At 37.6% G+C, this 18,213-nt stretch overlaps 1 protein-coding gene across 2 annotated transcripts in view; it reads left to right on the forward strand.

Annotated features, from left to right (window-relative positions):
• The window catches only part of SUCLG2 (succinate-CoA ligase GDP-forming subunit beta), a 116,404-nt gene that overhangs the window by 36,374 nt on the left and 61,817 nt on the right, over positions 1–18,213 (forward strand). Inside the window, exons 1-3 of one of the 2 annotated variants that reach the window (XM_051788820.1) lie at positions 7,614–7,633; positions 17,558–17,657; positions 17,785–17,875. In XM_051788820.1, coding sequence (XP_051644780.1) covers positions 17,816–17,875 — 60 coding nt within the window. In that variant the 5' untranslated portion in view covers positions 7,614–7,633; positions 17,558–17,657; positions 17,785–17,815. Of the gene's footprint in view, positions 1–7,613; positions 7,634–17,557; positions 17,658–17,784; positions 17,876–18,213 lie in introns of those variants that run through there. The other variant, XM_051788819.1, reaches the window with a different exon arrangement.

Genomic DNA, 18,213 nt, shown 5'->3' on the forward strand with positions numbered 1-18,213 from the left:
AGAGGTTTTTGTGCTTCTCAGTGGACATTTGTGTGTCCTCAGCTTTCCTGTGGGGTTCAGGGGCAGCTCAGCACTTTGTAAGTTCAGATTTCTTCAAGAACTTAATTAGAAGTTGTGCAGATAACACAAGAAATTTGCAGTCCACAAGTACCAATAATGCCTGAAGGTGTTAGGGAACATTTTTGGTTTCTGACAATATCAACACTTTATTCTGAAATACAAGTTGTGACAACAATGAAAGACGTTAATTATTAAATTCAGTAATTTTGATCTCACAGTGGGTTAAAATTGTGTTTAGTGGTAACTAACCTATTGGAGCACACAGTATTTCTGATTTGATGATTAGCTTTTATATTCAAATAAGACGATAGAAAACATGGTAAACATGGGGAAACCTAAACATTTAAGTTACAAGAATTAGTCTGAGAACTATGTGAAAGCATGAAATGAAATATATTTTGTTTTAGCAGTCATGGCTTTTTCTGGTGACAACATTGTTCTTAAAAGGTAACATATCTTCACATAGTCTTCAGTGGGACATGGGCACATCCCGTAGCATCTGAGATTTGCGCAGTTGTTCTGTTGTTTTTACTTAGATTTTATTAGTGCCTTTTAACAGTGAGTAAGATCAGGAGCTTTTCTACTCTCTAGTGCTTCTCGCTGAAACCCTGTAGCCCTATAACATGGTATTGGTGTCCTTAGCAACATCCCCAAGCTTTGTACAGTCTGCAGAGCAGAGTTCTGGGGTTACAAGAAACCAAGAACTGGTATCTAACATCCCCAATATTCACTGTATATAATAAACTCAGGTGAGCATCGGCCAGTGAAAAAAAGAGCCAGTTTTAAAAGAGTGAGGAAAAAGGAACCATCAAAACAAACATCAGATTCCTCTCAACAAGAGCTCCAAAGAACAGTCCTAGACCAGAATGAAACTGTCAAACTTAGAACCCAGAAGAGCAGTGGAAGGATGAGCATAACACCAGGAAAACAGGTAGAAATTAGGAAATAGTTGTGCAATAATTTTATCTGCATTATGATTGAGTTTTTTTCACATATAGGCATTCTTCCTTGTTCTATAACAAGTAAACCTGCAATAAAAAAAAATAATTCCATTGTTAAGATTATGGATATATTTACAATATATTCTTGGCTTTATATGTCTCTAAATATGTAAACTGTGCTTTCTCTTTGCCCATAAACAAGGTTTTGAGTGTAACATTGCCAGTGGCCAGAGTTTATGCAAACACCTAACAAGTATGACCTGCTTCCCTGAAGCTCAGTTTCTGTATCTCTAGAAGGTTTGTGAGCTGTTTGTGCTCCTCTGCAGGAGGCCAGTATTTGGATTTTGAAACACATCCCGCCCTTTTTTATTATGAAACCACCGTCAGTACACTGGGAGCATTCCCCACTTGGAAGTATTTTTTTACAAGAACAAAAAGACAGTTTCTTTTGTATATAAAGAAATAGGCTTATGTGCAGGAGTGAAGGATCTTAAATAAAACATTGTCCTTTTTCTACTTTAGTTCAGCTGGGAAAATCAATTTTTGGTTCCTCAACTGCAAAGAAAGATCAAAAGGAAAAACTGACAATCTAAACAAAGGGCAAGGTGATGTGGGATGCTTGCACTCCTGTTCCCTCGTGTGCTTCATACAGGCTCTTGTCCAAGCAGAATATATTTACAGAAGAATGAAGGGTATTTTTTTTTATCTTTGAATCAGTGATGTTGGTACTAAAAGTGACCTGAATATAAAAGTAAAAAAAAAATTACTACTTTATATTAATTTTGTGGAGTTCTTTGATGCTAATATAGACAACAGTTCTCAGATGTGGCAGGTTCCTCATTGCAGAATACTTATGTTTTAAAGAAATGTCATTTTACTTCATTACAACTGGCCAAAGATAGTCATTATTTTCTAAGCATGTTATGTAATGCAAGAGAAAAAGTACTTTTATTCTTGCTTAAATGCCTGCTGGATAGATATTTAAATCTTCATATAGAAACTAAATCAGTCAGTGTGGAGGGAAACTTTATGGAGATTGGCCTTTTTGCTTTGTGTTGATTCCTATTTTTATCTTTAATAAATAAAACATGATTTATTGTTATAAGCTCATATTTACCAGAGGAGGAGATTAAAGTGTCAGCAGGAAAAAAGAGAAGGGAGGAGTGTGAAAACTTTCTTTAAAACACACAAAAAACTTGCTCTAAACTGAAAAACAACTTGGGAGACCTTCTATGGAGTGTATTAATTATCTTCTGCATAAGTGTAAAAAGTTGTAAGTGATTATAAAAGTATTTGATTTTAATGTATTTCTACTTTTTGCAGAGAATCATTGTGTAGATATCACTTTTGTCACCATACTAAATGTTAATTCAATGGGTATAATAAGGATAAAATAAACAGGCTGCATCTGACTCGAGGCACATCTTTGCAGGAAAATATTTGTCTGTATGTTTTGTATCAGCATGTTGGGTCTTTACCCATGCAGGCAGAATGCATTTACATTTGGGACTCGGTACTTTGGCGTGTCTTGGCATGGTAGAAATGAAAATAACTATGTACAGAATGCTCATTTCAAATACAGATGGTCTGAAGTTTCAGACCCAGCACTTGTAGCTGGCAGCCCTGGGACATTTTGGAGTGTCTGGTGTTTTCAGGGAAGGGTTCTCTGCCCTGCAGCATTTGAAAAACAGAACCTTTAGAAAGTGCTTCCAAATGACTGTCACAAATGAGTAGTGATGTATAAAGTTTAGGCCTTTTTGATCAAGACTTGCTCCAGCGCTGAGAAGGTCCAAGATCTCCTCCCTCTAGTCAGGTGTATGCAGGACAGTTTTGAAAACAAATCCAGTGATTTAAGGCCTTAAATTTGTGTGCCTGTGTAATAGCTTTGCAAGGCTGATGTCATATTGCATAATCAATAAAAATATGTCTTTATGTTTGATCTGTGTAGATTTTGAGCTGCTTCTAACCACTTGCAGGCTGTTTATTGTGGAGTTAAATCTTACCTTGTGATGACAAATAATGTTCTGAATTAGGTGAGTGGTAAGAAGCCATGTAGAAAAATTATTGTGGTAGTAATGAAATGTGCCTGATTTTATAACTGTGCTCATTGGCAAGATTTTTCTCTCTTTGACAGTTCAGTTAATTGATTGTGTAACAGGATCGTTCCTGGGAGATGCTGACAGAAAACTGGCAACTCCACCTGCTCAGCCTGCAAAGCCATGGCAGTGTCATTGTGGTGCTTCATCACTTCACTTCTTAGACAGTAGAGCAAAGGTTTGCTGTACCTCTCTGCTGAAAGTAATCCACTCTTCATCTTCACTTTTATTTGTTGTCCTGTTTCCTCTTTCATTAGTCCAGGACAGCTGAGAGCTTTCTGACACGTTTATTGCCTGGAGCACACGTGACTGATCCGGGTGGCCAAGGTCGGAGCCTTGGATGTCTTGTTCTCTCTATCAACACCTTTTCTGCACTGCTGGCTGGAGCTTCTCTCCAGAGCTGCCCTGGGCAGAGCTATGAAACAACCCACTCCTGGGGGAAATTACTTTATATCTCACAAAGATTCTTGCTCATTACTGATATTCTTCTCATGCTGCCAGGTCCCTTGTCCCTCTCCAGTTTTCCTGGGTTACAAGCACAGTAACAGTGCTTTGCCCTGGAGGTGGGGAACTTTTATGCCTTATTTTGTCTTCTGGTTTGGCCTTTGGGGTTCTATACATGCTACCTCAAAGGGTGGAGCACTTTGTTTTACACAGGCTGTTCTGTGACATGCTATGGTTCTGTTTAAATCTGTTTGCCTCCTAATGTTTCCTATGCTAAAATCTCAGGAAATTGTTGATATTTCAACTTTACTACGGGCTACAAGTGCATAGGACCTACCTTTGATTTAGTTGCTGCAGCTTTAAAATTCCTTTAACAAATGTGGACTTGGTTCTGCAAAAGTCAGCTGAGGTGATGTCAGAAAAGCAGTTTGGTGTTAAAGGACAAACATGGTTTTAGATGTTCAGTTTCAGATCAGTGATAATAAAGTCAAAGAAAGTTATTATGTGCATTATCAGATTTCATTTCTCATGTATCCAGAATGTTTGACTTTAAAACTCTTTTCCAGAGACTTTGCATCCGATTTACTTTGAAGAAAAATCTCTTAATATCAGAACAGCTACTTTTGTGATGAATTTGAAAAAGTTTGCAAAACAAAGGAATTTGTATATACAAAGAAGAAAAAATAGATTGCGTTAAAAAAAGAAGTGCCCCAAAAGAAAATAAGGAATGGTTTAGATTTCATGGAGGTTTGTTTAGGACACGTGCTAAAGGTAATTTTTCTTAGGGGGAAAAAATGGGAAAACTATGAGTATGGTTGATAATTAGTGCAATAGCCTTAATTTAAATGAAATCTGTGATTGCTCTTAGAATTGTCACTTTGGGATAAATGACTCTACACTAAGATGTACAGTTTTACTAGCACTGAGGTAAAATGCTGTTTTCCAGTATTTGTTGGGAGTTAAAATGTCAGTGAGGCTTATAATGTCACCAGTGCTCAAAGGGTTACCTTTAACCCCCTTTTAATATTTGGGTTTTCTAAGGTAGAACCATTTTTTGATTGTAGAATTGTCAAAACTCAATCACTGGGATTATATTACTTTTTTATGCTTGGGACTGTATTAGCAACCAAAAAGAGTATTACTGATTCTGGCTTTGCCCTTAGGCCAACAACACAGGATTTGAATTCTCTTTCCTCTGTCCCCAGCCAGATAACTCATTACTGTTATGAGAAGGGTGCAAAGATGCATATCCAGGGTGAATTGGTTCATAAATTCAAGTATTAAAATTACCTTGTAGGATGCACATTTTACCATGGTTTTATTGGGCAGCTGCAATTGGAAATATGAAACACAGTTGTTTCTTCACATCACCTTAATCAGCTAATTAGTTACGGGCCTCTTAAGAAAGGATCTTCAGGAAATACTTAAATCTCTCCCCTGTTAATTGAGGAAAATGTGCACTTAAGTGCTCAAGTTACTTAGGAAATTGTCTTCTTTCAGACTGTGTCTGTTTTCTCTAGCAAAATGTGGTATTTTAGTTTAAATACCCAGAGAACTTTTCAGAGCAGTTCTGAAAGGAAAAATGGGCAAATGATTATGTCTGTCTTTGGGGTGGTGTATCCTGCTAGAGGGCTGTAACTCTTTTCTGCTGAGGAACCATCTGTGGAGGCCTGTTCTGCACCCAGGCTGGTGCCAGATATTTTCTGCTATTGTGTTGTGTTCTAACTCAGGTTGAATTGTGTAGACCATGCTACTGGTTCTTGAAAATGTAAAGCAAATGCCAGCATGAACTGCCCAATGGGATACCAAGGAAAGAAAATGCAAGCAGTGGACTATATGAATAGGCTCACCCCTAATGTGGATGTATGCTTTGATTACACCAACTGGTATTATATAGATATAGATATATCCCAGCCTCTACCCATCAGTTTGACTTCCAGTAGTGGATAGCTGTAAAAGCAGTTATCCCAGGTGCTTCTAAGGAAAATTCTCCCCTTAACATATGTTTATTCCAAAAAGTAAATAATTCTGATGACTCAGGTAGCCTTTTTATTTCCATTTACAGTAAAAGACTTTAAGAGTTCATGTAACTTCAGGTACTCAGACAGGACTCTCAGACTGAACTCGAAAATCAGCATTACACAAGATGTAATGAAGGGCAGGCAGGAAGAAGGTGGCTGTTACAGGGTCATTTAGAGCAGGAGCTTAATTTTCAGTGGTTTGGACTAGGCTGGTTTCTCAGCTACTGTGTTGGGCTGTGTGAACTCTTAGTCCCTGTAAAGTGACAAGGTCCTGTAGTGAGCTGACAAGCTCCCAGTCCAGTCTCCAAGCCATGGACATCATTCCTCTGACTGATTGAGCTCTGCCAGGTCCCTCTGGCTGGGCAGGAGCCAACCCCTTAGCAAATCCATGGAGTAGGTAAATGGGAAGAGTATCAGAATCACAACAGAAATTGTACTACACAGATCTTCATACAGGCTGTTGTTCTGAAGCTCTACTTCTAGAAGAAAAACCTTAATTGTGACCCTTGGAGCAAAGACTGATTAACTGTAACATCCAGGGCCTGGCATGGACCAGAAATGTGTGAATAGGGAAAAGGCTGAGGAAGTGTTTGAAGCATCCTGGACATATGCGGCAATTACAAAGCTTAATTTCCTTTATAAAATTCCAACCATATGTATTTTTATGGGATTTTTTTTAGTGCCAGAATATCAGAAAATAACTTTTAATTGTTATTTATGAACTGCCATATGGCTGTTTGTAATTTTGGCTTCTCATGGAATGAGGAAAATGAAATTATAGGAAATCACACTCAGAAATCTATTATTAAGTTAATGGAACTAACAGCTTGCCCAGTGTACTCATATAGAGTATGTTGTAGCTGCACATAATAACAAGCAACTCCTTATAAACCCACAGAGAAAACGAAGTGGCAGAGAGAGGCTGAGCCAAGAAGAGGAGCTGCATATATTGGTACTGGGCATGGCCACGAATGGTTTAGCTAACGAGCTACTGGGTAAAATGAGGGGTGCAACATGTATTTTGACAGTTGCTTTACTGTGTGATCCAAATCTTTAATATTCCCTTCTTGGTTCATGAATTAAAGTTTCATCTCAGATAAAAGTCTCCAGTCCCATTTTTTATTTTCATCTTTCAAGTAGAAGCTTGTTTGGTCCTCCCAACTAAGTTGTTCCAAGTTCTGTTTTCTTTGTTGCTTTTGTTCAATAACTCATGGGAACAATTTAAACCTAACTTTTTTTTCTCTCAACCTCTCCTAATATGCAGTGAGTCTTCAGAGCCGAGTCTGTAGTTTGCATTATCTTGCTTCCACCAAACATTCAGAATTGAAGACTTTTAATACAACAGTGTTAAAAAGAGGAACTCACCGAGATGAAAGACTGTAAGAATGACCAAGCTGTGAAAAGCACAGCAGGACTTCTTTTCTTTTTTTTTTTTTTCCTCCCTTATCTGGAACATTCCCTAAATTGTCTTTCTCCAACGTTTTTGAAAAGGTCTTGGTGTACAAGATGTGTGTGAAGGAATTGTATAGGTTGGGTAACACTGTGAAGCTGTAAAAAGAACATTGTTCAGGGAATATAGATCTGAAACTATATTCTAAACAAAACAAAGTTTTTTGGGGGCATTGAATTCAAGTTCACCAGTGTATCATTGATCAGTGAGATGGCCTTTTTATGGAGTAATTAAGTCTGAAATATTGAATCAGATTTTAATAGATTCTTATAATGGGTCTCCTCTTAACCTTTTTCCAGTATTAGTTTATTTTGGTAATTGCTTCTATTTCACATATGTGATGAGTAAACAAAAATAAGAGGAGAATGGTAGTGCATCCTCTCTCTGTTAGTTGGGCTTAGGGATTACTGGTGTTATCTGACATCAAGTTATAAACAGTTGTGCTTACAGTAGTTAATACTTACTGTTTGCCAGAGGACTAAAATATTTCTTTTTATCCTTCTTAATGTAGTAAGGTTTTCTTATGAAATAAAAAGCAAGATGTCATGTAATGTAACATGAGTAATCCTTAGAAGGATTTTAAGCAAACTGTGCAGGAAAATATCTCCAAGAATAAGTGTGGTGAGTATTCTGGTTGCAGCATTTCTATAGATTTTTTTTAATATATGTTTAATTTATATCTATGTTTTAAATAGATATTCTCCATTTATTTTTGTGTTCCATCGTCTCTTGCATTCTTTAAATCTTTGCATGGTGAGCTGTTTCTGGATCTGTAGCTCTGGAAATGAATGGGCTTTTGCCCAGAGTCTCCAATTAGTTAACCTCCACTTGATAGGAATGAAACATCAGAACCAATTCTGATAGTTTCCTCCTTCTTGGTTTTTCTTTTCACTCTGGGTAAAATTCATTGCTTCTCCAGATGGCCAGAGTCAAACCTGTTCATCACTGAAGTCCCACTTATAACTGCAAAAGAACTCAAATGTCACATAGCCTTGTGCAATCCCTTAGCCCAGTATCTGTTACTGGATTTTACTTCTCCATCTGGCTTTTACACCTGCTATCAAGTACCTGTGAGAAGCCATGATGGAAAAAGATTGTTTCTTTAAATTGAGATAGTGTTTATTTTCATTGTGGTGTCTGATTTTCTTCTTCAGATAGAAAATACCTCAGTAAATGAGACTACATTTCAGTGCTAAATTCTGGGGTCTTGAAAATGTCCTCTTTTAAGCATGTAATTCCTATCTATAAGTATGCAGAAGATTAGGGGGTGTTGTTGTTGGTCATTGATTGTGGGGAGGGGAAAGTGGGGTGTTTTGGTTTGGTTTTTGCAGGGAGTAGCAAATCAGTGTCTTGCTTCAAAATCAGGGCCAGAAATCAAGGACATACATAGAATAACAGCTCCAAAGTAATACTTTCCAACTTTTTGTCTTTAGCACTACTGAGGCAGACATAAATTCTTCTATGTGATCATTTTCCCATCCAGATGTTGCTCAGATAATGACCAGTCTAGCATGATTCTCTTCAGAGGCTCAACAAATTATTTCAGCAGTACATTGAAAACTTTGTACTTAATTCCCTGAACAAGCTGGATAATGAATCAGGTTACTGGAGGGCATTTCAATACTATTGGGCTTGATTCAGATCAAAATACTGCTAGATTTGCTATTCTTTTGCATGTTTCTAGTTTTGGGTGTGGATTGATTTATTTATGGTCTGAACAGCAAAATGTGTGGCATTTAATGCAGCCCTACACAATGATACAAAAACCAAGGGATACAAGGCTAAGAACTGGAACTGTCTCTGGGAGGGAAATGTTAATTTTGCTAAAAATGTAAATTTTCAACTGAGAGCTGTTTGGTATTTTTATTGCTTTGGGTAAAAATGCAAACTGTAGAAGAGATTTAGGTTTGGAGCTTCATTAAAAAATTCTTCATGAAACGTTTCAAAGGGAAATTTTTATGCAAGCACCCAAATGCCAAGCTGTCTTTAGTGTGTGCTTAAAATTAAGCAGATAACTACCTGTTTGGTGAAAGCATCAGTGTTGTGTCACTGTAAATTGTTGTAAAGAGGAGAAATGACCACTGTGATGTCAAAGCAGGGAGGTCCTTCAAGGCTGGGCAGCGCATACACATGGTCACCTGTCAGGTCACTTTGTCCCAGCATTTAAAAGGCAACAAGAGATGATGAAGGGACCCCCTTTGAAGGGACTTGGTCCTGGCCTAGTATTGGCAAATTTGCAGAAGGTGGGTCTGAAGCTGCTCCGCTTTCAGGTGCCTCCCTTTGAGCACGTGGCCTCTTTCTCATGCTTTTGAAGGCTGTTGGTTGCCCAGCTTGCACTCTGTGGTGTCCTCCACAGTTGTCTTTGCCCTCCATTTTAATGCTTATTTTTAAGGATCTTGCTGGTCATAACATGTATGTAAAGACTGTGCTTGGCAAAGGACTAATTATCAAGTCTGTCCTTGAACAGCACTCACCTGTCACATATTGCATTACTAATTTGTTAACACTTCCTAAGTAATGGTGGTAATGTTGCAGTTGTCTTTATCCTCTGCATATTTTCATTTATGAGAGTAGATTTAGATTTTATATTAGGATAACATTCTTTACTATGAGGGTGGTGAGGCCCTGGCACAGGTTGCCCAGAGAAGCTGTGGCTGCCCCATCCCTGGAAGTGTCCAAGGTCAGATTGGATGGGGCTTGGAGCAACCTGGGCTAGTGGAAGTGTCCCTGCCTGTGGCAGATCTTTAAGGTCCCTTCCAACCCAAACCATTCTGATTCATATTAACTTTTTTACCATGTGAATTCCCTGGTTTCTTATTTCATTCTCTATTTTTGAGAATGTCTTCAACTACAGCAACTCCTTTATGCTTAAAAGTGAAGTATGAAAAAAACTAATATATGATCCTCAGTTTTTATGTATTCTACAGTACATAAAATTTTTTTCAAAATCATCTCTGCAGCTCAATAATGGGTAAAAGAATTAGAATGAGTCAGAGAAGGCTTTGTGTCTTTTGTGCCGTACATATAATCAGAGAGAATGAAATTTTGAACATGTTCCAGGAAAGCAGGTGTGTGTGTTGTTGCAGTGAGGGGCGAGAAAAGTGTTTGTTCCTAATGGCTGCTTGACTTTAACACTACAGATTGCTTAAAGCCTGTTCCCTGAATTGTATTAAAACAAATTGTGTTATGGTATTCAGTCAAGAATTTAGACACAGTTCAACTGCCCGAGTCTGCTAACTTTAAAATATGTTTTACTGGGAAAAAAAAGTGTTTGCACAGTATTTTGGCAAGGAAAACCTGAAATCCCTGTAAGCTTTAAAAGGTAAAGATGCAAAGAAAACTGTGAGTGTATTCATTTCACTTTGGGGTTTTTTTTGTAGGTTTTGGGGTTTTTTTGTAGTTTAGGGAAAAGGGAAGGGTAGAGAGAAATGTCTTGTTAAAAATCTGGTAAAGTTGTCACATTTTTGAATGACAGTAGTTTTAGAAAGTAAATCTTGTGATTTATTCATGTATTTAATATTTATAAGGAAAACAGGTCTACTAAAGCACCGGAATTAGCATGCCCAGACTTCTCAGTGCTTACAGAGTATCCTGAAGATACTCTGTACATGGAAGAGCTTCCATGGTGGTGTCATCAGGTCATAGGGCTTGCAACTAATACAGAAGGAAAAGTCTTTGCTTGCTTTTGCAGTCTCTTAAAATGAAATCATCAGAAGGGGAGAGAAATAATGTTGACTTGGGCATAATATAAAGAATATTTTGAAGTCTGAAATTAGCAACAATGGGCCTGGTGGGTATAATGATGGAAGAACCCTGGATCAGTTTGCATGGATTTTCCCCTTTTGTTCAGTATTTACTGTCCGTGGTGCAGGATGATGGGGTGACATTGTGGGTGGCAGAAACTGGCTTGCTCTGTTTTGTCCATAGAATGGATGTTGCCTGAAAACTGGTAGGAAGAGCTTTTGCTCTGTTGTCAGTAAACTTCAGGGCTTTTCCACCAAATGAAGAATTTATTCCTCTCCTGATTGAATTCCAAACCATGTCTGCTCTCATGTAAGCAAATGTGAAAATATTCTAAACTCTTTGTCTATTACAGAGGAAATTTATGTAAAAAATAATGACAGCTTAGGTTGAAAAAAGAAGCTGTTGAAGGCTGAAAAATATCAGAAATAAGATATCCCTTGGAGTTTTAAACAAGCACATACAATGAACAGTTTTAATGTGAGAACTGGTTTTTTGGATCCCTGCCTTCACGTGCATATTTTTCCATGCATTATAGTGGTGCTGCTGGATCTAGTGGGGCTCTGTTTGCTGTATAAGTAATTTATCAGGTTTAACTTAAATGTAGGATGTGTGAATACATGATTACTTTTACTCTGAGAAGGTTTAAGAGTGCAATATTGAGAGTGAGCTTTAGCTTAGCTGATTTTATCTAGCTTTAAAATTTTTATCACCGGTGAAGTGTGTAGTAATGGTTATGAAAGCAATTAATAACAGCAGTGACAGAATCAAGAGACTGACTAATTTATCATTATAGATTTTAATGAGGCTTATAATCTAGCAATAAATATACAATATATTCAAAAGTATGGAGGTATAAAAAGGATGATTTATTTAACTTTAGTTCTAAACTAGTCTGCCAACCCAAAGGTTGTAGAAACTGGGCATGTAAGAACATAATTCTTTTTGGTGTTATGGAGCAGAAGGACGAAAATAACAGAGGAAGAGAGTTTAAATTAAAATTAAATGGGGGAAAAATCAATTGTTTATCTTCATTCTAAAGGTCTTTCAGCACAACAATAGTTTTGTAGATGTGGGAGGTATCTTGTGGACAGCTTCTTTTTCATCTCAATCTGCTCACTTGGCAGAGCGTGGGAACTGTCTCACATGCTGCATCCCTGGAGGTCTCAGAAGATGGGGAGCAATACTTGCTCCTTGGGAAAAGCTGTCTCAGATTTCAGAACAAATCAGTGTAAAGAGACCCAAATGCAAAAAGTTATTACTGCAAGTTTAAGATTCAGTGTTCAGTTTGGGAATTAGGCTTTATTACAGTTTTTGTATTATTGTATTATATTTTTTATGATCTTCCTTATTGCTTTTATTCTTCTCCCTTCTTTCCTTACTGAAGTAACTGTCCCAAAGTGCCTCTGGACAGGACTATTGTTAAGAAGTAATAAGCACTTGACAGGATCTTGCCTGAGCAGTGGAACAGGGTGGCTGAAATTTGGAAAATTAATTATAGCCAGTCTTTCCCAAAGGGAAACTGGGAACTCAGATGGTAGGGGTGGCATTAAAGCAAGAAAGAAGCAAGCAATAGTAATAGAGCAGGACAGATGAAACCCCAAAAAGTAGGTTTCCTTACTGTTAGATCAACTAGAGGTAGGTAATAAAACCCCAAACCAACCCAAAGTGGACCCTTTTAGGACTTGTAAGAGGAACCCTTTGTTTTGGAAGAAAGGCTCTGAACTGCAGAGGTGCAGTTGGGGAGAGGTTATCTAGAACCCTTACAGGACACTTGAACATTGGTGGATTTATATCAACAGTGATGAGGAAACTGAAGTAGGAACAGCATGTAGGTGTTCTGGGATTTGTTGATATCTTCATAGTTCTTGTGCTGTCCAAAATAAAGTATAATTGCTGTCAGAAAATGTCTGCCCTGTTCTCAGCCCTTTCATGTTGTGAAAGCAAAATTATTAAGCAGAATGGGGGAAAGCCCCTTGCTTTGGGAAAGGAAGCACTGAATTTACTGTTGTGTTTTAAGAAATCAGTGTTCAGCATATATAGAGATGGAATTGGTCATCCAGTGAGAGTCCCAGCCAGTTCTTCATGGAGTAGTATTCTAGATAACCATGAATTAGATGTGGACTAAAGCTTGGCTGGCCAAAGCAAAGCTTGAGGTTGTACATGTCGAAACAAAACAGTGATTTGTGTCCCTCAGAATATTCTTACCAGGTAAATTCATCTTCAGGTTGGCCTCTGCCTCTTTGTAGAGGTGGAGAGTTTGGAGCTGGTTGCAAATTCATGTGCCTCATTCAGCTCTTTCAGGATTTGGGAAGGGGGAAGCACTCCAAGAGTTCTGCTTGTCAAGCACAACTGAATGACTTTACCTAAAGAAGGGTGACCAGCAAAGTTCTTAAAAACAAGCGACCATTTGCCTGACCACTGTGGACTGGGGTCCTCTGTGCGTCCTGAGGGATGGAGGAGTCTGGTTAACTCCAGCTGCCTTCGTGGAAACAGCTCTTGTGTGTTTATAAACTCAGTGTTTGGGTCAGTAAGGAGATAGAGCTTCTGTAAAACCTTGATTTGACATGTCCTCAGTTTGTCTTCATTGTGCTACTCCCATGACAGTGGGTTACTCTTATCTTGAGAAATCAGGGCATTTTCCAGGGACACTTTGCTGCTGCTGCCAGAGTTTGGAGTCAGCCCTTCTGTGCTCAGTTGCCTTACACTGGGGTAAAAAATACACTAATGTAATACTGAAACAGTTTCTGCATTTTTAAAGAAGGTGCAGACACTAATTAATTTACACAGAGCCCCTGCAGACAGAGAAGCCGAACTGCTGAAAGTCTCATGGTGAGACAGAAATGTGATTAGGAATTCGTGTGAGACCTCCTCCCTTTGTCCCAAGCTCTAATTCTGTGGTGTGGGATGCCTTGTCAAAGTAGTCCTGAGCTCTCTCTGGTAGAAAACCTTTTGTTCATAAACAGGCAAGCATGAGACCTATTGCTGTGCAGTCGTACATGGTCTGTTCTTTACAGCAGTTTATTTTTGATAAGCTACAGCACATTTTAATGTAATTGTTAACACGCCTAATTTGCAGTCACACAGTCGTATCAATAATAATGGAAAGTTGTTCACAGGTAATAAATTAGCATAGCATATAACTGGCAGAACTCTGCTTCTCACTATATTGTTTCACGATCAAGAATTCAGTAGTTAAATATACTCAGCAGTGGGCTGAGAACAAGCTGTTCATTTTTGCTGCAAGCAGTACCAGTGGACCAAAGTAATCATAGCTCCCAAAAGCAGGACTGATTTTATTGATTTTAAATAGGCTTTCATTATAGCACTGAGCTTATTCCAATTGCAAGGAGTATCGCTGCCGTTTGTATTCGCAGCACTGGCTGAGGGAAGGAGAGGTCTTGTTGGATGCACTGTAGAGGCTTCTTGTCCCTCAATGTTCTATTCTGTCCTCTTGAAACTTCTGAATTTGTTACAGAAAAAAAGTACTGAAGGCTTTTTTTCCTATGTGGTTGGATTAAATTTTTTTAGGAATGTAGAGCCAGATAAAGTGTGAAATTTTAAATTCTGAGGATTCCTCTGAGGCGTAAAGGTCTTGCTAATTTATTGGCATCTGAGTTAGGGACCACTGTATTTTTCTTCCATTTTTTTTTTTAAAACACTCTTTAGAAATCATCATATCATAGATTCACTTTGCTTGGAAAAGATCTCTAAGATCATTGAGTCCAGCCATTAACCTCACAGTGCCAGGTCCAGCACTAAACCATGTCCCTGAGCACCACACCCGCACATCTCTCTTTTTCTGTAGAATAATGTAAAACAGACAAAGACAAGAGTCAGTATAGTAAACTGTTGAACTGAATAAACTGTTCAGTCTGAGATATTAATATATTGAAGTTATAATTAGTTAAGAACACATGCTGTTAGCAGCAATGTGTCATTAATCTGCGTGGAGCAGTTTGTGGCTACTTGCTGCTAAATTAGTGACACTTAAAAGCAGTTGGGTTTTTGTATTGTTTTTAATGATAAAGAAAATTTTAAATCAGTGATGACAAAAAAAGTATATGCACACTTAAGAAACAGGCTGGTTTATTATTTTGGAGTTTTGTTTTTTAATTTACACAAGGCTGGTCAGTCAGTGGACATGCACAGAAGTAGTTGAAGCCTCAGTGACCAAAAGCTGTTGAAAACATTGCACTGTATTTTATGGTCGTGTAAAGAAGTGTTGCTTGTGCTTGGTTCTCTTCAAATCCTGTATTTGTAACTACACAGCCCTGCTCAAACATTTTTGCGATGTTACTACAACAGTTTGGAAGGATGTTAATGGAAATTAGTTACACACCTCTGGTTTTGATGGGTTTCATACTGAATTTGGGGATAGTTTTTTAGATTATTTTTTATTTACTTATTTATATTAAATCTAAAAGTGAAGGTGAATTACTTCAGATATTCCAGTTAAACTCACATTTTTCTTTTGGGATGGTCTTTCTAACTTAATTTGGGAATTCAGGCAGGATCTAACACAAAAACTTGGTCTGAGCATTTCTAGAAATCAACTCTTTAAATAAGATGGTGACTTTCAGTAGTGAATCAGCTTGGTAAGTACTGAATGATCAAGCCTAGTTACCGTAAAATAAGACCTGGCTGCTTTACTTCATTTTACAGAGTTTGGGCAAATAATTATGGAATTAAATTGCTTCCTGTTGGTTTCCCACAAGGCACAAAGAACCTGCTGTACTTGCTCTGCTGAGCTGCTGCATTGATTAGTTCTTCAGGTCTAATCTTTACATGGTTATACTCACTTTCTAAGCCGTTTGTTTATAGCTTTGAGAGTTCTTTTCCTGAAGTTATTGTATTGCCTTGATAGTCCTCTAGTGGATTACAAAGATGTACACATTAATTCCTTTCTCTGACTTCATTTGTTGGATTTCAGTGGAGATAATCGGTGCTCATAGAACATGTTGATTGGGAATGAGGATGATGATCACTCCCAGAACTGATACCACCTATCACTGACAATCAAAGCTCGCATTGTCGGGGTGGTTGGCAGCTAAAACTGATCTAATTAAATGCTTGCAGCATCTATTAAGAATACTTCATGAGATTTTTTTATCACAGCAGCTATTTTGATTCTAGAGTTTGCTTCTGCAGGTTGGAAAGTGATTTATAGTTTTAATTCATCTTAATAATTCGTGTGCATCGGAAACACTTGATATAAAACTTTTTGTTGCATTTAAATTTCCTTTTTATCTGCCCTGCTGTGGCATGAGTAATAGGGAGCCCAGAACATGAATATATTGGAATACATGAAGTACTTTCAAGGAGAATGCTTTTAAGGTTCACAGTGATATATGTCAAATGCTATTGAATTGGATAAACATGTGGAAGGATTTTAGTCTTGAGAAGCCTGGAAATCAGGCACCTTTTAGAACAGTAATTGTTGTTAATAATGATGGTGATAATAATAATAATAATAAATGTGTTAAAGTACAATACCTATGTAAAAAAATCATTCCTGTCTTAATGCAGGAAATAATAGACTATTTGTTTGATAATATTTATTCTATCCTAATATCCAACTGTTTTCCTAGTTGCTGAAATTTATTATACAGGAACTTTGAAATGATGCTGTGTCAGAGCTGGGCTCCACCAAAAATTGCTGCACCTCTCAACTTATATTTAATAATCTGTAAAATGTCCTTACAGCCTGGAAAGCCTGTTTGTTTTAATGGAAGTATCTTTATCCTCTGTGCCAATGAAACAGTAAATTTGTCAAATTAACAACAAATTCTCATGTTTTCTTCATACTTAGATATAATATTATGATTCAAGGTGTGACCTAATCTAAACATCGCTGAAATCAGAGATTTCCACAGACTCCAGGAGAGGATAACAATGTTGGCCTTTTCTAGGCACACTTAATGATATGTTAATATCAGGATCTCGGACTTTGCAGAGAACCTGGCAGTATTATGATAAATGTGCCAAGTGACAGTACTGGGTGTTAATAAACATCTTCCAGGCACCTGGCAGGTGTTCACGGTTCAGGAAGCTGCTGTGATCCGTGGAGCTGCAGAGACCATGAGTGACGGTTTTGTTTGGTTGTTTGTTTTCTTGTCCCTTTTTTCCCCTTGTTTTACTCTGTAAGGATGTCAGGATTGCTTCTGTGTGCAATGTAGGACATGGTGCAATTGCTTTTGTCACTGTGTTCTTGCTTCACTTTCTCGTTACTAAGCTACTGTTATACTCAAATTGCCAAAGACTCAAGTGATGCCTCAGGAACAGATGAAGTGTCTTCACAGCTCCTGCCCTTGCTCTCCACTTACCTGCCCTTTGGAGAGATGGGAATTTCTTCTCTTAGGACCACATCCATACATTTCCATGTGTTTAGAGCGAGGAATGAAATTTCTTTTCCTTGATGAGCATTCATTTGTTGTGTATTCAGGACAAAATATGATCTGATTCCTGTTTTAGAAACCATGCCAGAATATAATCCATCGAACTGTGCAGGTTATGGTTTGTTGTCAGGCCATGTAGCATTAACAGCATGGTTCTGATCCATAGAATGGCACATTTATCCATTTAATAAGCAGTGTATATTCATTCCTTAACTTCCTCGAGCAATTCTTTTTTTGCAAGGTTGCTTTATAAAAATGCTGAATTGACACTTGATTTATCGCTTGCTATTTATGAACAACTTCTTGTTGTTTTAAAATAGTCCAACCTGGAAGTGCTTTTTAAACTTGGGTTAATAAGCTCGATAAATGGCACACCATAGAACAGAAATGTGCTTTTCTTTTACAGAGGCAAAGGAAATTGTTCTGAAGGCACAGATTCTGGCTGGAGGGAGAGGAAAAGGTATTTTCAATAGTGGATTGAGAGGAGGAGTTCATCTAACTAAGGAGTAAGTCTTTAAAATTGAAAAAGCATAAATAAGTTGCTTTTTCTATAATATTTAAACTGTTTACAATAACTGTGGACTGTTTCTTTTAGTATCTTTCAATAAACTAACGTTTTTCCTTTGTTTGTAGCCCTAAGACTGTTGAGCAGCTGGCTAAACAGATGATTGGGTACAATCTGTCAACAAAACAAACTCCAAAGGATGGTGTGACAGTTAAAAAGGTAAGATTTTGGCTTCTTGAAAGTTGAAAACTGTGTTCAGGTGTAATTTTGCATTAATAAGTTGGGGAGTATGATGTAGGGTTTTGGTTTTGGTTTTTTTTTTGTTTCTTCTCCAATTCCTCATTTATTACATCTAATTGATGAAAAAAAAGAAAATGTTACTTTTTCTTTCTCTGTGTGTCTGTATTTTGTTTATCAATTTTGGCATACCTAGTGGTGGAAAAATATATTAATTTCTGCTGCCTATGTTGAAGGGAATCCCTTGTCATAGGCTCATCCTTCATCAAAAACATACTAAATGCTAAAATAACTGCACTTAGAATTAACTGTACATGCTT

The sequence above is a fragment of the Manacus candei genome, unplaced genomic scaffold, assembly GCF_025592945.1.
Source record: "Manacus candei isolate 608988 ecotype Guabito, Panama unplaced genomic scaffold, ASM2559294v1 h1tg000025l, whole genome shotgun sequence".
NCBI lineage: Eukaryota > Metazoa > Chordata > Aves > Passeriformes > Pipridae > Manacus > Manacus candei.